The sequence below is a fragment of the Onychostoma macrolepis genome, chromosome 07 (genome assembly GCF_012432095.1).
Source record: "Onychostoma macrolepis isolate SWU-2019 chromosome 07, ASM1243209v1, whole genome shotgun sequence".
Classification (NCBI taxonomy): domain Eukaryota; kingdom Metazoa; phylum Chordata; class Actinopteri; order Cypriniformes; family Cyprinidae; genus Onychostoma; species Onychostoma macrolepis.
Genome location: NC_081161.1, coordinates 4,283,222 through 4,310,794, shown reverse-complemented (window position 1 = coordinate 4,310,794; position 27,573 = coordinate 4,283,222). Strand labels below are relative to the sequence as shown.

General features: G+C 34.3%; 2 protein-coding genes across 2 annotated transcripts; one reads left to right on the top strand and one right to left on the bottom strand.

Annotated features, from left to right (window-relative positions):
* Positions 1-13: 13 nt before the first annotated feature.
* adcyap1a (adenylate cyclase activating polypeptide 1a) lies at positions 14-5,282 on the top strand. The gene is made up of 7 exons (XM_058782157.1): positions 14-518; positions 749-844; positions 1,431-1,565; positions 1,885-1,989; positions 2,899-3,033; positions 3,495-3,588; positions 4,729-5,282. The coding sequence occupies exons 2-7, from the start codon at positions 750-752 to the stop codon at positions 4,735-4,737; spliced, it is 573 nt and encodes a 190-aa protein (XP_058638140.1). The 5' UTR covers positions 14-518; position 749; the 3' UTR covers positions 4,738-5,282.
* A 15,110-nt stretch (positions 5,283-20,392) lies between these two features.
* Positions 20,393-26,199, bottom strand: mettl4 (methyltransferase 4, N6-adenosine). Its single transcript, XM_058780501.1, has 8 exons — positions 25,824-26,199; positions 25,631-25,696; positions 24,487-24,844; positions 23,846-23,915; positions 23,590-23,764; positions 22,410-22,501; positions 22,248-22,333; positions 20,393-21,044 (listed from the first exon to the last, which is right to left on the bottom strand). Exons 1-8 carry the CDS (start codon positions 26,076-26,078, stop codon positions 20,866-20,868), a joined length of 1,281 nt encoding a protein of 426 aa, XP_058636484.1. The 5' UTR covers positions 26,079-26,199; the 3' UTR covers positions 20,393-20,865.
* Positions 26,200-27,573: the final 1,374 nt, after the last annotated feature.

Here is a 27,573-nt window from a genome sequence, read left to right as displayed (position 1 = left end):
TGTTATCTCGTGGGGACATTTTTTGGTCCCCATAAGAAAAACAACTTATACTACTTTTTAATGTAAAAATTTTCTATGAGGGGGGTTAGGGGATAGAATATACAGTTTGTACAGTATAAATAGCATTATGTCTATGGAAAGTCCCCGGAAACCCCACGTGTGTTTGTGTCTGGAGGAAGGAAAAGTACATGATCTCTCCATAATAAGGGAGGATGACGTAGACACAGTCTCTAAAGTGGGGAGTGAAAAGGGTCCAGAAGAAAGGGCTCCAAGAATAAAACTCGCGATGCTATAATGAGAGATGAAGACAAATGATAACTCGTTTCATATCCGTTTGACTGTCATTACGGAGATCTAAGAAAAAATCCGTTCTGTGCTCATAAGGATAACAAAGTGACGCACAGAAAAGTTTAAAGAGCAGACTGGGAGAGAGAGAGAGAGAGAGTGAGAAAGAGAGAGAGATTTTCATCTCATTGTCGTTGCAGTCTCTACCGGAACGCATTCGTTCGCTGCCGTAGGTAAGTGAACCACTGCTGAAAGACACCGGTATTCTGTGTACAATAATTCGGTTTTGAGATAAAAGTAGGCTGTTTTGAGAGTACATATTTGTTTGGAGTAGTTGTAGTTGAAGAGACACCTGAGACTGCCAACTAATAGAGGGACAAAGGAACGATACAGTTTGGAACGTCGAAGAATTAAAGTTTTAAATATTTCTCTGTGAACTAATTTATATATTTATCTTATACAGAATGATGACGAGCAGCAAAACGACTCTTGCTTTTCTCATCTACGGGCTCCTCGTACAATGCAACGTGTGTTCGCCGTTGAGTTACCCCAATATCAGGTACGGAAACTTCATCCGTCTCACCTAACGCTCGGTAATTTTTTGGATTTTGAGGATTTACCTGTAGCGTAGTTGGACGATAAAACGGTGGCCAATAGCTAACACTATTAAATAAATAAAGCGTTTAAGCGTTTTATTGACAAGTGTACGATCACAAAAATGAACAGATGTCTTTTTCTTGGCCGTATGTCTAATAAGAAACAATAACAGACGTGTTCTATGAGCGTTTCGCGTAGAATCGCACGATTTGAAAGAACGGCAAAAATGTGAACGCGCTTTAGAAAATACAATTGATTTAATTTTATAACGTGATTTTATTATAATCGTAAATAATTTTAAGACATCTTACTCTGCATAATAAAGTGTAATAAAAACAAAAATATCTATCACATATCCCAAAGCAAGAACACAATTTCCACAAAATATTTGTAGGACAAAACTTTAAAGCAATTTTTACAGAAATATCTTTACTATTTTGTTGTTATAGGCTGCATGCATTTAAATCGAGCACGTTAGGCTAAGTCACCTTACTTCACAGTAATAGCCTAATTACTTGCGAATGAAATGACTTCATGTCTTGTTACAGAATGGAGACTGCAGGATTTGACGAGGAGGGAAACTCATTAACGGATCTAACCTTTGACAGTGACCAGATCACTATTCGAAGCTCTCCTTCAGTTAATGAAGACGCATACACGTTTTATAGTCCTCCATCGAAAAGGTGATACTTCTTTCTTCCAGATCTCCTATTCTATTTCAAAGCATTCCCAACATGGGACCCGTTTGTTTATCAATGTGACTCCCATGGTTGCATTATTCTGCTTGCTAAGACAAATCGAGCCATTATCTTGTTTAAGACGTTTGCACAAATAACGGAGTTTTGTGAAATAGCAAAGATAGTGTTTGAAAACGACTGGACTGAAAAAGTTAGCCTATAACCTGTGAGTGATAGGCTTTTACAAATTAGGTCGGCAAGGCTACAGTTGAGTTATATTAGCTCAAGCTGACCACCACAATCTTTATGTCATTTTGTCACCCAGAATGGAAAGGCACGCTGACGGGATGTTTAATAAAGCCTACAGGAAAGCGCTTGGTCAGCTATCAGCGCGAAAATACCTGCATACATTGATGGCAAAACGCGTGGGGTAAGAACAGTATTTATTTCTCTCCATCACTCTTCTTCGCTCTCTCATCCTAAGTACTAGTTACTTCACTTCCAACCTTTTGACCGTGCTATAAAAAAAAAGCTATATCAACTTTATATGTCTGGTTTTCAACACTCGTAACATCTGTGGAAGAATACGGGGAAAACAAGGGGGTGTTCACACAGGAACGCGTTCTTGCTTTTAAAACCCGTTCCATGCATGGAACGCAACGGAATGGAATGCATAACTCCCGCGAAGTTTTCAAATGTGAAACTTTTTTTTTTTCAAACCAAAGTCTTATCGGAGTGACTAAAAGAATAGCGAGGCGTGACTGCCAAAATTTTGTGAAACATAGACCAAAATAAAGCATTCTGTGTGAATAGCCACTTTGCACACAACTTATTATAATTTATATAGGCCTATCCTAGAACATATTTATATCCGAAATATTCCCAAATTAAACAAGTTTTTAAGCCACAACTAGATTATTAACATATGCACACTTAAATCCCAAAAATGTGACTTTTATTCTAACCCGATCTTATGAATGTGCGTTTCAATGGCACGATTTTCTGTTTCAATGTGGCGTATTATTTATATTTGGCGTGCATAGGTTTAGGGGTGCGGGGCCTATATGTACGCCAAAATGCGTATTATATGCACGCCAACAAAGTGCGTATCAAGCGCACGCAAAAACTGCGTATTATATGCACGTCAATCATGTGCGTATCATATGCACACCAAATTCAGTTTTTGCGTATAAATAGCATTCAAAATACAACCAAAATGAATAAATAAATAAAAATCGTGCTATTGATACGCATTTTCATGAGACAGGGCTCTTTTTTCGCAGTCTGTTTCTGTAATATCCTGGGTTCTAGAACGCTTTGTCCTTTTTTTCTAACGCAGAGGAGGAAGCATGATAGAGGACGACAATGAGCCGCTCTCAAAGCGTCACTCGGACGGGGTTTTCACGGACAGCTACAGTCGCTACCGGAAGCAAATGGCCGTAAAGAAGTATCTGGCCGCAGTCCTTGGCAAAAGGTATAGACAGAGATATAGAAGCAAAGGACGGCGGCTCGCCTATTTGTAGCCTTTTTCAAATGCGTCTATCATGTACATGTACAGCTTTTGGAGCAAGTTAGTCATTACAAAGACTAGTATGAAGATGTGTCCTTTATAAACATGTATTTATGTATTAAGTAAAGACATTAAAACGAATATTTTGATAATAATATTGTTTTTCTTTTGTACTGAAGCACCTGACAATGCAACGATCTTGCTTGTGGACCAGGCGTTTAGTTTTACCAATACTAACAATGCTATTTATTTATTTATTTGTTTATTTACTTATTCATTCATGTTTGTTTCAATACCTTGTCTATAAACCTACATCAGTCTGAATATGAGTAAATAAATAGTCTCAAAGACAATCACTACATTGAATGATACCTTCCTTCTTTTCCTCCTGACATTAAGAAAGAAGTTTTTTTTATTTACAACAGCCCTGAAGACTTAGATTTGCACCAATTTCTACAAGACGATGAGATTGTGGCATTTTTGTTCGATTTGCTGAGACAGTTGCCTCCTGAATTCCCGGTGAGTTTCTAAGGCTCAATGCCATAGTGCTTTTCTGAGGGGTCTCTCTCATCTCTTCCATGCTTTTACTCACGTCAAGTTCTTCCCACTGTCATCTATGGCTTAAATGTCACAAGCCATTCAACACGTTTTCTTTTCTTGCACAAACCCTTCTGAAAAAAAAAGAGCTCCTTGAGACCCGTTCACACCATGGACAATAACTATGACAAAAGCTGTAACTATAAAGGTTTATTAATTTCCAGTACTATGTGAATATGGAAGTCCAAATATTGTTGGAATCACTTAAAGAATGTTTTTTTTTTCAGCTGATGAACAATAAAAACATTGACAGCCAATCAGAATCAACCTGACTTTGGCGAGCTCGAGCATTTAAAGCAGCAGACGACAAACCTACAGCTGTTGTGGACATTAATATAGTTATCATCAAATTTGTTTTTATAGTTATCGTTTTTAGTGTGAACTGAACTGGCCTTTATTGTGCATATTAATGTTAATTAAATCTGCATCTTCAAACACTCTGATTCACACAGATGACTCTTTTTGAAACACTGTCCAGTCCTTCCTGCTTTTCACTTATAGCATGCAATTGCTCCCCTTTGAAATCTCACAAACAAGAAAAACTGAAATGAATGCATGTTTATTCGACTTGATTACAGTAGTGCAGACATATAAATGTTTCTTTCTTTGTTCTTTTTTTCACAGTTTTCTATCTTTCTAACATTGCCCACCTCTCACATCAGTGTCAAATGTCTGTTCTTTGTCTATGACCGTAAAGCAGTTAATCAATGGAGACGTGTGTCTCTGCATCTTAAAGTTTTCGGTCACATCTGTGTGGTTATCAGTATAGGTCATTGTTAGACGAGTTGGGTGTGACACAAAATAGATGTTTTCTGTAATAATCCCTTTATGCATGCAAGGCAAATAATATTGCGAAAGATGAAATAAAAGACAATATGTTTTGAGGTAAAACCAGCTGTTAAAAGCATTCCTCCAACTTACATCACAGTTTTTGGCAGTGTTATATATGCTTAAGCTTGTTAGTGAGATGTACTTGTTTGCATATGCATGTTAGAATGTGTGTGCGTGTAAAAGGGTGAACATGTGAAATCAATCTGTGTTTAATTCTGCATTCTCCTGCAGGCTTTGTGACACAGGAGGCAGCTAGCGGCTTGGGTGCCTTTGCTTCATCTTTAAAATGGCCACCAATTTCAGATGGCACATTAGTGGCCCTACAAATGCTGCAATCACCTGCTCACACATCTCCTATTTCTCACATAACATAATTTGTTCAAATGCCACCTGGCTTTCCGGTTATTCGATTTAACTTCTCTATGCATAGTGTGTTGTAGCGATCTGTACGGCATTTATTAAACATTCTCAGCCTTGAAATTCATTTTGTGTGCAAAGACTGATAGTGCCCAAAGCCTTACTTAAACATTAAGATAAATCTTGTGTTGATCGTTAGTACAATAACACATGGGAGCCACAGAAGGGCACCATTATATGTGTAAGAAACAAAAAACAAAACAAACAAAAAAAACTGTGTTGTAAGATTTGTATGAATAAATTTTTGTAAACAACACTTTCGTCTAATCTTTGATGATTATGAAGAAAACAAAGTCCCCAATAACACAAATAAACACCCTTGGATCATAAATACATGTACAATAAATATAACACACCTGCAAGTAATGTAAACATTTAGAAAGATCACGTCTTCACAAACAAAATGTGATATGCCATCAATAAATATAAAATTCAGAAAATGTGTGATGTCAGATTACTAAAATAAATAAATGAATAGAAATATAACCCACGCTCTCAGAAAAAGGTACAAAAGCTGTCACTGGGGAACTACCTTTTCAAAAGGTACACTTTTGTACCTTTTAGATACTAATATGTACCTCTAAGGTACCAATATGGATGCAGGCTTCTTAAGGTACAAAGGTGTATCTTTTGAAAAGGTATCGCCCCAGTGACTGCTTTTGTACCTTTTTTTATGAGAGTGCATGATTGAAGAAATATTATAACATGCAAAAATAATTTGAAAAGTGACATTAAAGTGAAAAGTGACACAATATGGAAACAAAAAATAATAAAAATGAGGGTTTCAAGCTACTCCTATCTAATAAAGTGAAATAATTGCTTACCACTAAAGCGGAGCTGAATGTATACAGTAGCTGGCAACAGAGAAAGTACACATGTCTTGTGTGTATTTGTGTGTATTCTCCCACCAGGCTGTGACTGGTGTTATACAGAGCAGAGACACCAAGATAAGGAGAACCTTTTAGTTCCCGTCAGAGCAGATCAGAGCTAATAATCTCACACTGGACCCCTACATCGCTGTAGCACAGCAGGCAAAAACACTGACCTTTACCATCACCATTACATGTCTGTTTAGCTAGCTGACTGATCTCATGCAAACATGCATTGTACTCACTGTCAGCATTGGGTAACGAGGGTTTAATAGAACCATTATAGGATGATAGTATTAAAAAGTTTAATCTGTAAGTCTCAATTTTTTTTAAAGGGGTCATAATCACAGTTTTCATGTACTTTTTATTTATTTTTATGTTTTTCCTGAGGTCTGCTTAAAATAAAATGTTGTTAGATTGTAATGTAATTTGGCTGAGCAGTCATCCGTCGACTTGTTAATGTTTTAGATTTCTTCTAATACATAAAATAAGTAATCTTAACCAAAGTTTTGGTAAATAAATGTATTGACTGTAGTAGTGTAGTAGTTCTTCACTCAAATTTCCCTCTGTGGGACAGAACTTTAGACAAATGGGCTACAAACAATAGACTTTTTATCATTGAATCAGAGAGAAGAGTGTGAAATCACAAGAGTGTGGCTCTGATGAACGCACAAGTGTCTTGATAAATATAAGTTGATTCACATGCATTCTTGTCAAATGAGACATGCATATTTACCTCAATCTCAGTAATTCAGCTGTCTGTTAAACTACGTTACAACCCAGGCTCAATGGAAAACCCTGTGGCGACATTTCTGTTAAATTATGTTACTTGCTTCTTGCATGTTTCGCAGCACAAAATAAAATGTCCAGTGGGTGGCGCTAAAAGTGTGTTTAGTTTTAGTCGAAACAGATTAACGTGAACCTGGAAACATTTTATTACATATACTGTACATATTAAGGCACTTCAGAAATGAAATGTTCAGTGAGTGGAACTAAAAGGTTAATGCTCTATTATGTATGAATATAATGTACCACCTATAATAAACCGTGCCATAAACCTGACGATAGTATTAACAAAAGCAAACAAAAGACATTTGCTGAAGCAAAAGTGTCATTTTAGCTTTTTTCTTTTGTTACTAGTGTTTCACAATACTCTGTACCAGGTGGGCTCTCGAGCAAGTTTACTACATCAGAAAAGCCAAGCATATTGAGCTGGTTGACAGTGTGTCTGTTTGTGTGTGACAGAATTATGTAACGTCTTTGAAAAGTGGTTGCTTATAAAATGAAGCAGAGTTCTACAGTGGTTACAACAACAACAAAAAAGCAGCACCATTTCCAAATCTTAAATAATAAATAAAGATGGCACCACAAAATGAGGCTCTTTCTGAAAACATAAGTGTGTGCGATTGACTTAAAGTGTCTTAAGGGAAAACAAGCTAATTTTTTTCTGAGATCATTTCTACCTCTTTCTACTTCCTTTCTCTACCTTCCCCACCTTCCCCCTCTGACTGTTATGAACCAGACTACTGAAACATGATAAAGTGCCCTGGTGTGATCATTTTATATGACTATTCACAAAGGCTGAATCCAAAATTGCATACTTCCCTACTATAAAGATGGCAAAAAAAAATGCATGTGAAATAGTATGTCCGAATTCACATGAAAAAAACAGTCGGCAAAAGTACCCGGAGGAGTTAATACTTCATCTGATGGACACATGGACAGAGAATTTGTGTGAAGCAACACAACTGACACTGGTAGATCACGACAATTACAACATGACGGATGTAGTCCGTCCAGATTTCATTCACCTTCAAACTATATAGAACATGCTGTTTTAATGATTGTGAAGTAATTGTTTATTTAAAACAAGTACCTACTCAAAAGTTTCTGATTCTGGATGCAGCCAAAGACAAAGACAAAAATATAATCCTAATCCAGTATGATGTTCAAACCATTCGGTTTTAATTTAGGAGGATTTTTTTAATATGGCACAAGAGCTCACCGAACAACATCTAGTTGCTACTGTAGACAATGCAGACGTTAGAAACTGAAGGGCATTTATTTAGTTTATTTCTAATTTTGTTTAAATGCCTGTAACTTACTGTAGAATTGAGTATATTGTCGGTATGATTCTTTATTGAGAGCGTGCTATTATGGTGTCTATCAGGCCTATCTGAGAGGTTACCTTATAAAATTTTTAATTTCCCTGTCCCGGTTACTGTACAAACATTTTACTGAGACACCTGAGGGTTTTATTATGACCTTCAGATTAACTACTATAGGTTTGTCTTTTCATATAAAGTCATACAGCATTCATCTTCTTTTCTGTCTCTTCCTTTCTCTTTCTTATCCCCCTCTTCTTCTTTTCCCGTTCTCCCATTCCATTATCTACTCTTCAATCACCAGCTTAATGACCGTTTTAATTATTAATATCTACAGCCACTGTGTGTGTTAGTGGGGTGTGTGAATGCAGCTAAGTGGATGGATGGTGATGGGTCTTTGTTTAGAGCTCTATTGATAAATGCATGAGGTATCACTGCCAAACACTTCACTTTTTATTTACGAGAGACGTCAACATCCTTATTAAACATTCATATGAGGGCATATTTGCTGCACTCATCTCACTGCACCATCTCATTCACTATCTGGTTTGCTTTAGAGCTATAGTAATTAACCTGTGGTTCTTTATCGCTAGTGTGGTCTCACTTTTAACTGTGCTTGTTCAGCAGGAGCAATTAGCTATTCATTATTATAGGCTAATGCACTGTATTTAATCATATTACAGAGATAGTCAGATGAATGTACATCTGTATCAGTCCTTTCATTAAATCATTGCTGGTCTCGCAGACACAGGTCCAGGGTCACCATGTTGTAATCAGAATAGATGTGTACACTGATTTACTAAATCATCCAAGGTGGTTTCAGACTAGTTGTGGTATTGTCCTTTTTGGTAATGGAGATGATCGTGAATGCATGTGCACCTGCCACTAGAAGGCTCTACTCCTTTAAGTGTTGTTTGGATCAATGGAAAAACGTGCCTTTCAAACCCCCAAAAACAAAGGCTACCTGTACATACACTTGACTGCAGTTACACAGTGGGGCATAGTGCATGATTTATAAACTAATACATTTTGACGTGTGCATAACCAGCTTCACATATTTGTCTTATCTGATGTAGTAAACTTGCTCGGTAGCGCACCTGGTACATCACTGCACTTGTAGATGCAAGCTAAAATGGCACAGTTGCTTTGGCAAAATGCGGCAAATGTCTTGTGTTTGCTTTTGGTCACACTAATGATTAGGTCAAGGGTTGGGTTTAGCGTAGGTGGGATGTTATTTTCAAACACGATAGAGTAGTAATGTTTTAGCTCCACTCTCTGGACATTTCATTTCCAAACTGCCGCGATATATCTGTAGGCCACAAAGAAATAAGTAATAGTCCCCAGGGCCAGTATGTCTTGCTCTCTAGATTTTTGAAAGTGGCTCATATTCTTTCTTTTAAAATGTTTGTTTTATTGTTGCTCATTACAAAATCCCAAAGCGTATGCTCTGCGCTGTAACTATGACTTGATTTTGACTCAAAGCTACCTTGTTATGAGTGCACAAATCAATGTATGAAGTCAAAAATGTAGAAAACATTGCAAAACCAGCAGTCAAACATTTAAGTTTGCTAGAGATTTTTTTTTTTTTCTTTAAATAGTTAATTGCAATCAAGATTGTAATTAAAAAATGTTTGAGTAGCTGAAAGATTTAATCCAGGAAGTGTAGAGGTCCAGGAAGTTTTTTTTCCAGAATATATTCTGTATATTCCAATGAAATGTGCTCAGATTTGCTTCAGCAATACGTATCCATACACATATTTTGCTGCTGTTAGTAGTTGTTTTCTGTAGAAAATTCAATTTATCAATCTCATCATCTAATTACTGGTTTAACCTCTGTATTTCTTCTACTTCTCTTCTCCCATGTCACCTGCATCCAGGTGATACTTTTAAAGCTATGACCGCATCTCTGCCTGATTTCACATATTAAAAACAATTAGGTGCTTTAAATGGGCCCTGTAGTATGTTTGAATAATGAATCTCCAACAGTCCCTTCATATTAAAAAACAGAGTTTTATAATCTACTAGTATAGTTCCACATCACATCAGTTGGGAAATATCATGTGCGTAAATGTGTGTGGCTGTGCGCATTAACCTTCATGAGTGGAGATTTCTATTTCTATTATTAGAAAGTTGTGAATGATGGAACTTTAAAATATTACTTTACCAAAGGCTATTATGATGAACAATGTCTACAACATTCAACAATAAAACAGAGAGATATTTGTTTGGTATTTACATTTACAATACAATATTGCAATTCTTAGTTTTCAATAAACACTTTATAGCATCCGTGACTGGCTATACATATGTACTCTGCAAAGTTACATGAAATCTAGTGTACACACAACTACAAACCATTTTTGAATGTATCTAAATGTAATATCCTGTTAACATAGAGACAATACTTTTATGGCCACTGAAAATACAGTTCAATAAAATCCTTGCATCGATGCAATAAAATAAGCAAACAAAAATATACCAGTGCATCTCTCTCTAGAAATACCCCTTTTAGTAAGTGTTTACATGGTGATATGAGAAGTGATATGCTTCTCAATTGATTTTGCTGTATCTGATTGCACAGTAATTTACATATTATATCTTAAAAATATCCAAAGGTTTGCAGAGAGCTGACAACAAAGCTTTGTTATAAAAAGATAGTTGATTCAGGACAGTAAAGGGGAGGATTTGAGATTTAACAGGATAATTAACCTTTAGGAGGTCATTACAGAGGAATAAAAGGCTCATTTTGCTGGAAATGTCAATGCTATAACATTTGCAGCAAAGAAGCAAGCTCTAATGACCGAGACCTTATCCAAAGAGAAGTATTCTTTCTCCTGTAACACTTTCACTCGCTCTAATTGTCAGCCCCTTGACTCTTCTTCCTTTCCTTCCGATTTTTCACCATTATTTACTTTTTCTCACTAATAAACTGTCACTTATGAGGTTCTTCTTTCTGATTCTTTTTCTCTCCTTCCGTCAGTGCATGGCTTTGACATAAAATTAAATCGCAATTACTCATTTTTAACTTTCTAAATGTGATGCATTTGAAAAGGGTTCAATACCACAATGCGCCAGTCACTTGATGTCCAATGTAAAATCTGGGCCCTGAAGCAAAGCCAGTTGAGAACCACCGTTTCCTATAGAAAATATAATGGAAATTAAAATATGAGGTTACTCAGAACCACATCAAAGTTTATTCTAATCACTGCCTTGTGTTGATGCATAACTCAAATTTGTTGTGTTTCAGCCTTCTGGTTATTTTCCTTTTTTCTGCTAAAACACTTCAACCCTCTGGTATTCCGCACTTGTGTTCTCTGTGGTCAAAATGACCAGATAAAATAATCATATAATAATTGTATTTTTATGAAATTGATGTACTATAACTCATTTGAATAATATTATTAAATATATAATATTTTGTGTTTTGAGAGATTTCATGGTATCCACCTTATTCTTCAGGTAAAAATGGGCGTGGCCATTTGTACATTTTATGGGTCTTGCTTCTGGTCTCATTGCTTCCAGCTATTTTTAGCTGTACAAAACATTCATTTTACTGCTTGATACTGCAAATTGGTGTGCCTTATCATGTTATTTTAGTGTATTATCTTGAACGCACAGGTTTGTAATGCAAATAGATTTACCGTTTACTGCACGTTGTTATTTTTCTCGTATTTCCCTATTGCGGCAAATGAACCGGAAGTCTCGCCCATGGGCTTACTTCCATGTTTAGGAATAAGGTGGATAGAAAATAATCACTTTTTAATTATGAACCATTTATCTCTATAAAAATAGAAATATTAGAAAAAGCACTTTAATATTATTTTCAATTAAAATAAACATAAAGCAAGCATTTACAATGAAAAGCGTAAAAGCATAAGTAATATGGTGTATTCCTAGTAACAATTCCTTACATTTATTAAGTTTTTCATTTTTATATATTTAGACATTATCAAAGATTTTTGTTGCATTTTGCATACAGCCCTGTTTTTGTAGCCTACACTGTTTTCGTTAGTTCGGACTTGACTGGGAAATGGCCTTTATAGCATAAACATTTAGGCTAAGTAAAGATAATATGTCAGAATTACTGCATAATTGTAATGTTATCATTAATGCTAGCTATTATCGTTAGCATTAGCTTCATTAAATGCTGAAAACTTAGGCTACTCCAATAGTCTTTGGCTACACATTACATCTGAACATAAAATACAAACTAACTAACATATATGTTATATATGAAAATAACATTATATAAATAATTAACGCACTCTTATTTATGTTTGAACACACTTGAGTTCTTTGCAGTGTGCAGCGATAAGCAGGCGTTTTTCAACGACTCTGAGGAAAACGAACTCTAGGGGCGGGGCTTAACTACGACTGTCAATAATTTCCCAACAGCCAATCAGAGTCAATTTACTAATCCTTTTAAAAAAAATTACGGCCATACCTGTCCTGAACATTGTGTAGAAAAAGAAGAGAGAAAGCATTTTATTACACATAATTTAACACCTTCATTGCAGTTTATTTATTTATTTAATTTTATTATTATTTATTTTTTTATTTCCATAAATTCTCAAAAATTTGCTCTGTGTTAGCTTACTGTCACACCAGTTCTTTTGTATGCTCATGCTGGGTATGTGTGACAGTTCAGCCTATAGGAGGCTAATTGGCTAATGGCATTTAACACACTGTTCAGAATGAGCTAATGAATTCACTGTGGGATACTGAAACACAAAAATAGCAGTTGCATGCTGGGAGTATCACCTATTGGTCTGACATCTACCACCAATCAACAAAGAGGGACATGGTATAACGTTTAACCAGTTCCCTTGTATCTTTCCTTTTTGGACACATTCTTTTATAAATATTTACAAAATAGCCCAAAATCTGAAACTGAGTTCACATTTTACCATTTCCGTCAATCAGTGCATCCAAAATCTACTGCATACTGGGTGGGAACTACATTTTACATTTGCATTACATTCACATGAATTCATTTAGCAGATGCTTTTATCTAAAGTGACTTACAATTGAGACTTGAGGATTCATCATAAAGGCTCGAGAGGCAAATAAACACAGAAAGTGTTTCAGACATTGTTCAGATTAGTACAAGTTAGACGGGGAGGGATTATATTAGGATGCAATCAAATGTTGACTAAAGAGACAAGTTTTCAGCTGTAGCTTGAAAATTGTCCGGGATTCAGCATTCCTTGCGGGGCTGGGAAGATCATTGCACCAGCCAGAAACGGTGAAAGAAAATGTTCTGGAAAGTGATTTTGTGACTCTCTGTGATGGTACCACGAGGCGTCTGGGATTTGGGTTTGAGTCCCACCTGGGTTCCCTGCTAAAAAAAACAATAGAAACCCAATAGAAACCATCACAGAAATTCTAATGGTTTCCATTAGAATACCATTATAAACCATTAGCTTTTTCCAGTAAAACCATTACAAAATTCCTTTTTGTAGTGTGTTTTGGGCATTTTTCCAATAGGATTTAACATCCCACCAATAGAATCCATCACATACCAGTAGACACCAGTATAGTTTCCATTAAAACCAGTACAATTCCCATTATAACCATTTAAACCATTACATGTTCTGTTGTGTTTTGGGCAGGGTTATATTGTTTTTTTCAGCAGGGTTGTGTTTGAAGCACTACACAAATTCAATGGTAATATGTTTCCAGTATGCCTTGTAAGACCTTGATTTCAGGTGTGTTTAAATGGGTTTGGAGCTAAACTCTGCAGGACAGTGGTGCTCCAGGACCAAGTTTGAACATCCCTGGGATAAGGCATCAGCCTCCAGAGCTGGGGATTGTGGGTTTGAGTCCCTCCTGGGTTGTGTTAGCAGAACTGCAAAAATTCTACAGTTTGTTTACAAAAACAAACAAACAAACAAACAAACAAAAACCTTACAATGTGTGCTGTGTTGCTACAAAATAGGTAATCTCAAATAATAGCAAATATAAAGTATGCACAAGGCCCAGTAGCTTAATGGATAAGACATCAGCCTCTGGAGCTGAGGGTTGTTGGTTCAAGTCCCACCTGGGTCATGTGTGAAGTTCTGCAAAAAATTCTATGGTAAGTTGTTTATAAAAACCTTAAAATATGCTTTGTGTTCCTACACAATATATAATTTCTACAAAAAGCCAAACTCAATTAATAGCAAATGCAACCATTCAAGAGGCCCAGTGGCCTAATGGATAAGGCATCAGACCTAGGGTTGTGGGTTTGAGTCCTACATGGGTTGTGTTTGAAGGGATAACTTTAAGTCGGTGGTGCAAAAATGTCTGATGTAAAAGCAGCACATTATGAAAAAAAAACATAGCTCTGCTTAGTATTTCAGGGAAAGGAAATTCAGGCCAGATCTAATAGATCTGTGGAAAGTTCAGCTGCAGAAGCTTCAGTCTTTAGCGCTGAATAATGTGTGTTTTAATCCTGCAGTTGTTGCCCTGATATCAAGTAGGTAATATCAAAAATAATCTACTTGGCATAAACCAATTTAAGCACTCACTCACATTTTAATTTGAATTTACTCTGTGATCGTTAAAATGTATGTTGTATAGTATGAGTATGAGTATGAGTGAGTATGCATGAAATTCAGACATATTACATCAGCGATGTTTGTTTTTTAATGGGTTAATAAGGTCTGTGTTTAACACGAGCTCAATATATTTTTGCGTTTTATTCTACAACATAAAATATATCCACAAGTGTCTAAATGGAACTACAGATGTTTTATGGGACATTAAACGTCATCGCATCGAACAGATAAACTCATCTACTCACTAGTCGCTTTAATAGCCTCATTGTGTTTATAATCACGCTTTTGCAAACTATTTTAACTCAAACATTCAGGGAAATGTTTTTAAATAAAGACTGAATAAGCTTAATGGTGGTGACGTTGAAGTTACGTGACCGCGGTGTAGTTCGTTTAGACTACGTTTAGCTTTTAACTTCAGCCGATTGTATTTATGCTTCAAAATTGTGTTCATTTGTGAAGACTCATGACGAATAAAACGTTTAAGAATCATAAACTTTGGGAAAATCCTATTACTGTAAAATCTCTCATTCTCATCTCTCTCTCAGTCTGCTGATGTCTTTCCTGCTAGTCTTGTAGGAAGTACTGGAACATATTCATAATTTACTCATGGTTTGGCACTACAACGAAGACACTTCCGCTTTTACAGGATCCTCGAGGTGTTACTGTGGCGATGGTCTGCGTGGAGGCGCTGTATGAGGAAGAGCAACTCACATAGAAATTTAAAGATCCCTGTCTTTTCTTATTCATGCACTGAGCAGCACTTGAACGCAAGAACAAGTCCTGTTTGACAGGCTCACAATTATTCTGTTGATAAGGATGCAGTCAGAGAAAATTTACTTGCATTAGATTGAGTTGTGAAAAACAAGTGCACTTAATTGTATTGAATGTGCACTTGTAGTGTACTTCAAATCTTAAAAGTATACTTTTAATAAAATTAACTTGCAGATAATATAATACAATGAGGAACAGGCAAGTGTACTTAAAGAGACAGATTCATGGCTGTTTTGTAACGCTTTTAAAAAGTGCAATTATGAAACAATGTCAAGTAAAACATTTAGTTTTAATGTACTTTATAGGACAAGAGGTTTATAGAGAATGAATGGATGGATAGACTTTAAAGTACATTTTAAATCATTATTTTGATAATGCAATTATACATTATTTTTTATTAAACTTTAAGGTTACATACAAATATTTAAAGTTAATATATTTTAAAAGTACTGTTGCATCATTATTAGAACTTACATTATGCATGTGTATGTTTATCAGTACATTCAGCAGTACTTTAACTATATACCAAATAAAGATGTCCTTCAGCTAATTGCATTTCATAAAGTTTTAAACTAAAATATATCTTCATTTAAATGCACTTAACCTAATTGCGTGCAATGAAGTATTAAACATTATATTCAATTGACACTTTTGTATATTCTTTAAAAGCAATATTATTCCAGTAGTAAATACCTTTTTTAAAAGCATCCATTAAAAAGGTCAACACAACTCCATTTTTCATGCTTCAAAAAGTGCAAAAGACATTGTAAAAATAATCCGTATGAATCAAGCAATTTAATCCATGTCCTCTGAAGAGACACAGTCACTTTGTATGATGAACAGATCTCGGTAGTTTACACAATACCAGTTTTACCCTTTTAACATTCGGTTCATTATAACAGTATGGCTTTGAAACGATGAGTATTGTTTGATTTGTGTGTGTGTTTGTGTACTTGAGCATGCTCTTCCTCTTTCCTTTCACCACAATATGTGAATTAAAACAAGAAACATTAAACATTAAAACCGAGTGATATGAACACATCCCGACATATATTTCTGCGTGTCCACAGATCTTCTGGTATACAGACGCAGATGAAATATTTACTGCTTTGCTCACTCTGAGGCACCCGGGACTCCAGCAGGAACAACACTTCCCGGTAAACACACATAACCACACCACAGTTTGCTGTGTTTTGTTACTGAATTATTGAATTGGAGTTTGAATGTAACATCAAAGCAGATTTCTCTTCTCTGTGCATGCCTGACATTTTACTTGAAATTAATTTTTTGGAGAGTATTTTTATATGGTTTTTGAATGGTATTAACAAGCTGCCAACACTTTCAGACCTTTCACATTTTAATCTGGACTAAAACATGGCAGTCCAGAAAAGATGAAAATGTTCTGATTCTTTATATTATTGTTCTTTATAGTTGTGTTCTTTGCTATATAAACTCACAATTTCGAAAAGAATAGTCTAAATTGTGAGATATATATACTCACAATTATGGACAAAATTCAGAATGATAAAAAGTCATTAGCTTTATTTTATTTGTAAAAAAAATTTGTTGCGGAAACAAGCTTGTTGCAGTTCTCACAGTTCTGACTTTTTCCCCTCATGCTTTTTTAGTGTAACTTTTTTCTTTAGTTTATATTTTCTGTGTTTCGTAATTCTGAGAAGAAAATTTAGAGACGATAACTAGAATTGCAAGAAAAAAAGTCAGAATTGTGAGAAAAAAGTTTGAATTGTGAGATATAAACTCAGACATGTAAAGAATTGTGAGACTAAAAGTAAATGACCTTTTTTACATTTTTATTTTATTGCAAGACTTTTTTTCTCACAAAAGTGAGTTTATTCAGACTTTATTTTCTCAGAATTACAAGTTTATGCAGTATCTAGAAATAGTGAGTTTATATCCCACAATTCTTAGATGAAAAATCTAAATTTTGAGACATAAACTTGAAGTTAAAAAACTTGAAGTTAAAAAGTTACAAGTGTTTTTAACATTTTTTCATTCTTTAGTGGAAACAGACTTGTCACAGTTCTCACAATTCAGATTTTTTTTCTAACAATTCTTAGTTCATAATGTATCTTGCAATTCTGAGAAGAAAAGTCCAAATTGTGAGATTACATTTTTTTTTTTTTTATTGCGAAAATAATTTAATATATATATAAAAACAAAAAAAAATTCTTACAATTGTGAGTTTTTATTTCACAATTCAGACTTCTCTGTTTCTCAGTTTTTATCTTCTTCTGAGAAGAAAAGTCCAAATTGTGAGATGACAACAAATAACTCTGAGACAAAAATTCTGCAACTGCAAGAAAAATGTCAGAATTGTGAGATTTCATCCTGAGGTGAAAATAAGCTTCCATATGTACTCTCTTCAAGTGCTTATTGAAAGTGCTTTGCTTCACAGTGACTGAGGCTTTCTGAGAGGAAATGTATTCCTGACCTCCACAGGGGCCCGTCAGACAGCGTTTGGACCCGAGAGGATCCTGTCAGCAGAAAGAGCTCCACGGGGTTGGAGGTCAGCAGGAGTGACAAGCATGTCTCGCTGAGAGGCATTCTGGGACATTTGCCCTTCTGCAGAGTGAGAAAGAACCCCTGTCGCCACTGTGGGCAGATGCACACTCAAAAGTCACACACATCTCAGTCACAACACAAATAAAGGTCTCCTTGTCATCTTTATTCCTCCCAAAACTGCACATATAGACAAAGATGTACATGTTTATGTACAAATCCTATCTGTGACACTCCACCCATTTCTTCAAGCGTCTTGGAGACACAGTTCTTCTGGATTGAGTCTGTCTCAGTTTGTTCTGTTTCTTCATGTCACTCCAGACAGACTGATGATGATCAGATCAGATCTCTGTGTGGAGCACAAAAATCTCACTGGATTATTACAATTAATGGCAAAATGAATGTTTGGGAATGTAAACTGATATTTCCTACTGACACGCTACAGCAAAAGATAGAAATAACGGACTTAAAACCATTTTTATTGGTACTTGTGGCCTAAGACTTTTTCACAGTATGTATATATATAGTTTAATACTGCCCTGAATAAACTAATTACAACAGTTATATACATATGTGACCCTGGACCACAAAACCAGTCTTAAGTCGCTGGGGTATATTTGTAGCAATAGCCAAAAATACATTGTATGAGTCAAAATTATCCATTTTTCTTTTACGCCAAAAATCATTAGGATATTAAGTAAAGATCATGTTCCATGAAGATATTTTGTACATTTCTTACCATAAATGTATCAAAACTTAATTTTTTATTAGTAATATGCATTGCTAAGAACTTCATTTGAACAACTTTAAAGGTGATTTTCTCAATATTTAGATTTTTTTTTTTGCACCCTCAGATTCCAGATTTTCAAATAGTTGTATTTCGGCCAAATATTGTCATATCATAACAAACCATACATCAATGGAAAGCTTTCAGATGATGTATAAATCTCAATTTCGAAAAATTGACACTTAAGACTGGTTTTGTCGTCCAGGGTCACATATAGTCCACAATAAATAAAAACAGAATTTGCAAACATATCAATATCAACAACACAGTGTTAAGAATCAAGCTTTTTTGTAAACTTTTGAACTGGTTTATTTGTGTAAATTCAGTTATTCGGTTATATGATTTTTACTTAAAATTACACTGTAAGTGATAAGATGACTTAACTTAAAAAAATTGAGGAAACCCGTTACCTTAAAATTTTTAAATGATAATTAAAAAAAATAAGTTAAGTGAATTGTCAAGTTCACTTAACTTTTTTTAAATTATTATTTACTTAATAATTTTAAGAAAGTTAATAAGTTAAAAAGTGATAAGTTGACTTAACTTAAAAAAAATTTGGAAACCCGTTGCCTTAAAATTATTAAGTAAATAATCATTTAAAAAAAAAAGTTAAATTCACTTCACTTATTTTTTTAATTATCATTTACTTAAAAATTTTAAGGCAATGGGTTTCCTCAATTTTTTTTAAGTGAAGTCAACATCACTTTTTACAGTGAATCATTCTCTCATGTGAATATATATATATATATATATATATATATATATATATATATATATATATATATACACACACTGCAAAATATGTTGACTTAACTTAAAAAAATTGAGGAAACCCGTTGCCTTAAAATTATTAATTAAATAATAATTTAAAAAAAGTTGACAATTCACTTAACTTTTTAAAATGATTATTTACTTAACTTTAAGGCAATTGGTTTCCTCAATTTTTTTTAAGTTAAGTCAACTTATCACTTTACAGCATATATTTCTTTGCATTTAAATATTATAATTGGATTGCAAACCTCACAACAGTTTTGGAAAATTGCAACTTTAAGAAATATATAAGGGAAAGATGTCACTTGCTGCCAACAGTTCATGCATTTAGACTGATTACAAATAAAGTTCATCACATTTAGTCTTGACAGTTCAAAAACAGCTTGCATTGTGCTTATTAGAGTAATATGTTTTACTAAAGTGAATAGTTATCACTTTACATATCTTTTTTGGTTGTTGATATTGTTTTCCAAGATTTAAATTGTATTATTTTATTCTCATCGAGCTGCAAGTTTTGTAATTCGCCGTGTCTGTGAAATTACAGCCAACACTAAAATGCAAAAATGTCTGATTGTTTTAATGAAAGATGGCAGCAGAATACACAAAGAGCCTGTTCTCATTAATAAGGGTTATTTCAGGTGGAAATGTCACGCCGTGAATCTCAGTCATGCATCAGAGATTTTATTTTCTTCTCCTGTCGATCATGCTGACAGCATTTTTATTATTTTTGTTTTTTTTTCTATAAAATTTACAATTCCACGTCTATCTGTATCAACATCCGTTGACAGAATGTCAAGCCCCACAGAAACACAAACATTTACCAGAAATTCAAATGAACAAAGATACTCTTATTGTGTTACATGAATTTTATATTGTAACAGAGCATTTCTTTTTCTACATTGTATTTGTAGCAATAAACATTTATTTATTAGCTATGACATTTATTCAGACAAGTTCTTTATAGTAAAAAAGGAAAAATGTAGTAAAATAAAACAATCTTTTTTAATAGTATTAATTAATAACTGAAGTTAAGGCATCCTTTCTGCCAATCTGTCTTATAAAACAAGAGAATAATATGTGGAAACAATATTAAAGAAACGACAGCACAAATAATTACAAATACAGCTGCAAGGGTCTTTTCATATAAGTTTTAATGTCAAGCATATATCTCATGTAAAAAAAAGGTACAAAACCTCTGCAACCAACATGACACAATAAAAGTCAAACTGCCAGAGTCCAAAATGCAGGTGCATTGGTCAAAAACTAGCAAATTATCCTCAAAAAATTATCAGAGAATGAACTGACAAGACACGGAGTACCATAACATTTCTGACACGCACTGAAAATGTTTCTAAAAACAGAGAAATTGTTGGCAGGGCAAGAACAAACCCCTACTACTCTCCAGACCAGCAGAAATTAAAATTGTGGAGTCCAGAAATACTGTTGTTTCTGTCTGGTATTAAAATACACTGTTCTGATGAAGACACAACTGTACTGCATCTTACTTTTTAATATCATATAATGTCCACTGAATGCAGTGAACCGAAACCTGCTGGTATCCATTTAGAAATATGTACTGAAAGCGTGAGCTACTGTATATTAGGCGTCTCGGATGTCTCAGACGACTCCTCGGATCTCTGTCTGGTGAAATAGCTGCTGTGCTGGAACTTGAAGACTTCGTTTCCCCAGCTGGTCCAGTCGCACTGGAGACTTCGGGCAAACAGCTCCAAACACTTGGGCTTGGGGCTAATGTAGGGCTTTAACACAGCTGTAGTACAACAGAGAAAGAATCAACACCACAGCTATGAATCAGCTGTTGTTGATACAAAGAACTGCAATCTGTCTGCAGAGCCCAAACACCAACATCAGCAGCGCAAAATATACCATAGCGAACTACAGATCGATTAGAAATAAATAGCAATAACAAAAACAACTGGTTTTTGCATGCAAAAGAAACCCTTGTGAAAAAGCAGTGTGCTTAATTGTATTGAATGTGCACTTGTAGTGTACTTCAAATCTTAAAAGAATACTTTTAAAAAGTGTACATCATGGATGCATAAAAAGAAATAAATAAATGATTATTAAAGAAATAAAAGTCCACTTAAGGTCTTTGTACACTGAGTCCGAAATTTTCACAAGTTAAAACATAAATACGACCTCACATTGTGTCAATCACGTTTACACACTGCCTCTGAAATTTTCATCCGACATAAAAAAAATTCGGATCAGGTTCGATTTTCTGCGTTTTCGCATCCGTAGCAAGCATTTTGATAGGAAAGGATGACGAATACAAAAAAAACCCGGAAACATTTCGGACTCAGTGTGCAAGGACCTTTAGAGAGACACTTTCATGACTGTCTATTAACACACTTAAGTGCTCTTTTATAAAGTGCACTTTGTAATAATGTAAAGTACATTTTACACATTTATGTTTCAATAGTATTTTTGTTGTGCTTTAAAAATGTTTGACTATAATTTACTTTACATATGAAGTACTTGATTATAATTTTAACTGTAGAATGTTATTCGATATAACATTTAAAATGATCATATTTTAAATGTACTTAATTGCAACTTCTTCATTCAAATGTGCAATTACAAATATATTTAAGTACACGAAAGACAAGTTTCAATAGATATGACATTAAAGTATATTTTAGTTTTCCATAAATGCATGTCAGTACATTTAGCACTTGAACCAGATTCAAAGACAATAGAAATAATTCAAGATGTCCTACTTAAGTGGGTCAAAAAACACTGTCAAGTTCAGCTAATTGCATTTAATGCAAATTTAAACTACAATACATTTTCATTTAATTTGCAATTAAAATGCAATTCATGTAGTCTGCATATTCTTTTAAAGTTTATTATAGAGGATAACTTGACTATATGAACAAAAATGAGCAAAACAAATTTATATACACAAAGAAAATAAAAGTAGCCGTTTATGACCCGTTTTAAGTGTGCGCACCTGATAATGAAGGTTTATGGGAGTGCAGGATTGATGGGACGCTGATGAGGAGCCGCTGCTCTGGAAGCTCCTCTGCTTCTGAAGACCTGCAACACACAATGAGCTTTACAACATAAAGAGATGAGAGAAAGAGCGCGCCAACGGGACACAAACACACATTACCTGACGGATCGATACCTGCCCAGCACCAGCACTTCATAAGGCTTCTTGTGCGGTGAATCCAGAGGAAACACAAACTCTCCTGCTCGGGTCACCTGGAGATTCAGATTTTTACTTTATAAAAACCCATTAATTACACTACAAATGTTTTAAAAACTCAGTATTTTCACCTTTAATTCTCTGTTGGTCTTCTATGGAGGTTTGTTTGTTTCTGCCACGGGATAAAAATTTCAACTTTTTCTCTCACAATTCAGACCTTTTCCCTCAGAATTGTGAGATATAAACTTAGAACTGCGAAATATAAAGTCGCAATACAAATAAGACACACTTGTGAGCTTCGCTGTCAAACATGACCACTACAGGAAATGAATGGGACAAATATGAAAACACAGAGCAATTTTTGGGTACAATCTAAAAATCAGCCATAATGAAGCAGTATTTGAGAATGTCTAAATATACCAATGTAAATTAAATAATTATGCGATTCGTGCACTGCATTTTAAATTCTTTGGCTCTATTTTTGACCCAAACATTTTATTTGTCGAAAATAAAAAATTCAAATATTTGTATTATTTTATATTGAAATAAATGGTTCATTATTTAGGGGTAAATATTGTCTAGTACAATGAAATCCTCTCAAAACTCCAAATATTAAAGAATAAATATTATTGAAACAAAATATAGTACATTCATTTCACTTAAAAAATGCTTTTTATTTTTTATTTATTTTATTTCAGTGGCAGAAACAGCTTCCATAGTCTTCGGCCATTTAAGACCAAAAGGATTTAAGTTTAGATTTTTTTACTATATCAGAATGGTATGAAATTGGGTGACTTTTGTGGCATTTGCTACACTGTAAAAAAAAAAAAAAGAAAAAAAAGTTGAGCCACCTTAAAATTTTAAGGCAACCAGCTTGTCGTTTTACGTTTATACAACAAAAAAGTTGAGCAAACTCAAAAATCTGCTGAAGCCGGTTGCCTTAAAATTTAAGTTGGCTCAACTTTTCTTTTTTTTTTTTTACAGTGTATATGTGCCACAATAAAACAAGTAAAGAAATAAAAATGGCTATATATATATATATATATTAGAAAATATGAATTATTTTGAGGGTACAATCTACAGACCGAACATTCAGTGTTTTAGGTTATTTTTCCTCTTCTTGTGCAACTGTGGTTGTGTGTACCTTCACCCAGAGCCATTCTGCCAGCACTTCAACCGCCCAGTACGGGTAGAGCTCTTCTCTGATGAAACGCAGGTGCTTCGCCCGGTTAGTTACCCACGTAACCACCAAGCATTCTGGAGCAGCCAGTGCCGGCACTGGAAGCTGTTTGAGCTGAGAGGACGGCAGAGAGCTGTATCTGTCAATCACAGCAGGATATCACTTCAGTCCACAGCAGTGTCTTATTACAGCCTTATTACAGGTATGAAATACACTATACCTGTTGCTTCTTTTGACAGATTTGTTCTCCCATGGTGGATCAAGGACAATAAGGTCAAATTTGTCTCCACCTGTTGTCAAAATACATGCAACACTAACAGATCAACAGTGAGATTCAAGGAAATTTAAGCCATGTTGCCAAATAATCTGACCCATGGGAAGCATATAAAATAAAATACCCACAATATCCAAAATAAAAATAAAAGTGATAATAATAGATAATAAATAATGAGACTTGACAAATTCTTATTTGATCCCATTGGAATCAGTTCCTAATTCACATTACTATGAAATTCCAACGCTTTAAAATTATGCAAAAATTGGCAGCAACTAACATTAACTAACAATGAGCAATACAATAGTTACTGTATAATATTTGTTATTTTTAGTTAATAAAATACAACTGTTAAATTACGTTAAAATTAAAATGATAAAAATTAAAGTACAAAGTTAAAAATATTTAAAATAATTTAAAACAGAAATTTTTTTAAATTAAAACTGATATAATAGTATATAAATAGCATATAAATAATAGTAAAATAACACTAGCGTTGAAAACTTTGAGCCATTTAGCTGCATTACATGAAAAACAAAATACTCTGGTACTAGAATACTACATTAAAATTCAGTGATTGAACTCACTGTTGACAAGTGGATGCATACGTGTGATGTCAGACAACAGGAATCGGCTGCGGGGCGGCAAAAGATACTTCTCCTTCATCAACGTGACCTCATAAGCGCAGTCGGATGGGTTTTCAGTGATGTATGAGAACAGGTCCAGCGTTGGGTCCACACCATCTCTGTTCAGCGTCTGCACTGGTGCCTCCACAGACTCGTCTGTTAACGGGAGCTGTTTCGCCAGGTCACATAACGCAGCTAGCCGGCACTCGTGTGATGGCATGGATTGAGAAGGTGGTGCGGTCAAAGCTTCTGTCAAGTATCCACACTGACGTCCAGCTTCCAGAAGAGCCTGAGAGCCCTCCAGAACCACTGACCTGATCTGAGAAAAGATAAAAACAAGCCATGGAAGGGGAAAAAAAATTAAAATTTGTATGCTAATATGACAAGTAAAACAAATCCTGAAGGAATTGTATTGGAATTTCTATCATAATTTGGAATCACAGAGTACATGAAAGATCTACTAACAAACATTCAGTATTGTCAGTATTTAGTTTCAAAAAGTCAGAAAAATTCATGGTTTCAGATCATGAATGCAGTTGTTAATTCATGGTGGTGACGTAGAAGGAAATTTAAGCCATGCTGCTGAATAATCAGACCCATGGGAAGCATGTAAATTAAAAAGAGAAGTGGACCGAGAACCGAGCCTTGCGGAACACCTCAAAGAGTAACAGTTTATGATATCTGTTTTTTAACAGACAAACTGCTGCCTATCCCTAAGATAGATAAGTATACAATGTGTGGACTTCTTGAATAACAATTTTATCTAATTTTTCTGACCATTTTTTAATGTATGCAATGCAAAATTACCAATTTGCCACACGGAATTAAACATGAAGGGTCGATTCAAGTCATGTGACAATTTAGTCTGTTGTACCATAATGTTCACCATGTCAAAAAGTAAAAAATTGTTTTTATCGACACTGCATAATAATCATAAAAATAAATAATATAAAATAAATACAAATTATAAAAAATTTAATAAAAACCTTATTTGATCCCATTATAATTAGTTACCAAATTATTATGATGAAATTTTACACAATACTTTAAGTTTTGTTGATGAAATAAATGAATAAAGAAAAAAAGAAACAGCCAATATTGTCACCTTTCCATGATAAATATGGGCATCCAGCTCTCCTTTATTAAGATCACGCTGCTTTCTCTTTCGTTTCTGCAAATAAAAACAAACAGTGAAGAATAATGCAGCAACCTCCAGAGAGGTTTTTAAATAATCGAGCACAGAATATCATCTAAAATTACAATACTAGATGTGATGTACTGCTTTTTCTGTTGCCTACCTTTCGTGTTTGTAGATCAATTTTTGCTTGTTCAGCATTGCTATGTTTTGCAGTGTTCATCGTCGAGATATCTGTGTTTTGTTGAATCTGAACGTGGGGTTTCAGTGTATTAAAATACTCCCTCTTGAAACAGCATTTAAAGTATTGTGGCTTTTGAAGCCCATCGCTGTCAGAAACGCAGCGCTGCAGACCCTCATCTGTGTGAGAGCAGGAGTCCAGCAGCCAGCCGCAGGAGTCAGCACACACAACAGACATTTACAGCACAAACATGTGAAGAAACTGTTTCATCTCATCCACACACTACAGACACGCATCTCGTCTCGTGCGCTGCTGCTGCTGCTGCTTCTTCTAGTAACGTTTGACGGTCTGCTTTCGGTGCATTACCGCCACCGACTGGACTAGTGCGAGATATGATTATATACAATAAAATAATTTTCATATATTATACATTTATATATTCTACATATGTTTATAAATTAATAAATTAAAATTATGTATTGTTATTATTATTATAAAATATTTTGTTTTATCTAATATAATTATTTATTTAGTCATATATAATAACAGAATATTAAAAATAAATTGTATTTTTATTATTATTATTATTAGATATTTTTATATAATTATATATAATGCATTTTTATTTTGTGTGTGTGTGTGGGCAAAATTAATAGAACTAATTTAATTAATATAATTAATAGTATTTTCAGCAGCTAAAAATGGTTTCGTCAGTTATTTCTATCTTTTGCTGTAGTGTTTCAGTAGGAAATATCAGTTTACATTTCCAAACATTCATTTTGCCATTAATTGTAATAATCCAGTGAGATTTTTGTGTGACAGCAGCCAGATCTGATCTGATCATCATCCAAATGTTGATTTAATTTAGTTAATAGAAGTTAATTGATGAAGAAAATCTATTTATGACATTATTTTTGACTGCATCCTCATTTCACAGCATTTTTACACAAGTGCCTAAAACTTTTAACAGCACTGTAGCTTTGCAGGAAGGTTTCTTGAAGCGTCTCGGAGACACAGTTCTATTATATTATATTGAAATAATTTTTGTAATTTTTTTTCCATTGTTGTTTTTAAAATATTTTTGATTCTTTTAAAAAGTGAACTAAAATAAATAAATAAATAAATAAATAAAATTTCTTTGTAAATTATGAAACTTTATGTAAAAAATGTGTCCTGCATTTTCATGTCACTACCGTTTTAGTTTACTGTTTTAGTCCACTGGCTGAGCTGCTATATTTATGATCAGGAAATATTTATGTGTCACTCTCATAGCTGCAAGGTGTGAGTAGATAAGCCCATCATTTTGAGGTAAATGTGTTCAAAAGTCTGAAAAATCTGTGTAACTTTAAGGAACATCACTACCGACTGTCATCATTGTTTCGGTGTAGTGACAAAAGGGAACACATAATCCTCATATTTGTTGGAAAACTAATTAAATTTAGAGAAAGTAATGAACACCTAACTGTAGTTATCAGTTTTTTATACACAGCAGTTTCGAAAAAGGCATATTTAACTTTTTTCCTGTGGTATCAAACTTCTCATATGCCACTGTTATTACTCATATAACTTCTAATGCCAACTGCCAAATATGACACTTACAAAGTAATATAATTTATGAATGAAAATTTAATTTTATTTCTTTATTTATTAAAGTTATATATATATATATATATATATATATTTTTTTTTTTATTACACACATCTAGTCATTTTTGTCTGACCATCAAGTGTC

What these genes read in the sequence shown, in the direction of transcription:
- adcyap1a (XM_058782157.1), top strand. Translation starts at nt 750, where the DNA reads ATGATGACGAGCAGCAAAACGACTCTTGCTTTTCTCATCTACGGGCTC. An exon ending in TATAGTCCTCCATCGAAAAG is followed by an intron (nt 1,566 to 1,884) that starts GTGATACTTCTT and finishes TTTGTCACCCAG; the next exon opens with AATGGAAAGGCACGCTGACG. An exon ending in TTGATGGCAAAACGCGTGGG is followed by an intron (nt 1,990 to 2,898) that starts GTAAGAACAGTA and finishes TTTCTAACGCAG; the next exon opens with AGGAGGAAGCATGATAGAGG.
- mettl4 (XM_058780501.1), bottom strand. Translation starts at nt 26,078, where the DNA reads ATGTCTGTTGTGTGTGCTGACTCCTGCGGCTGGCTGCTGGACTCCTGC. An exon ending in TTGATCTACAAACACGAAAG is followed by an intron (nt 25,697 to 25,823) that starts GTAGGCAACAGA and finishes TTTTATTTGCAG; the next exon opens with AAACGAAAGAGAAAGCAGCG. An exon ending in TCTGTCAAAAGAAGCAACAG is followed by an intron (nt 23,765 to 23,845) that starts GTATAGTGTATT and finishes TGTGATTGACAG; the next exon opens with ATACAGCTCTCTGCCGTCCT.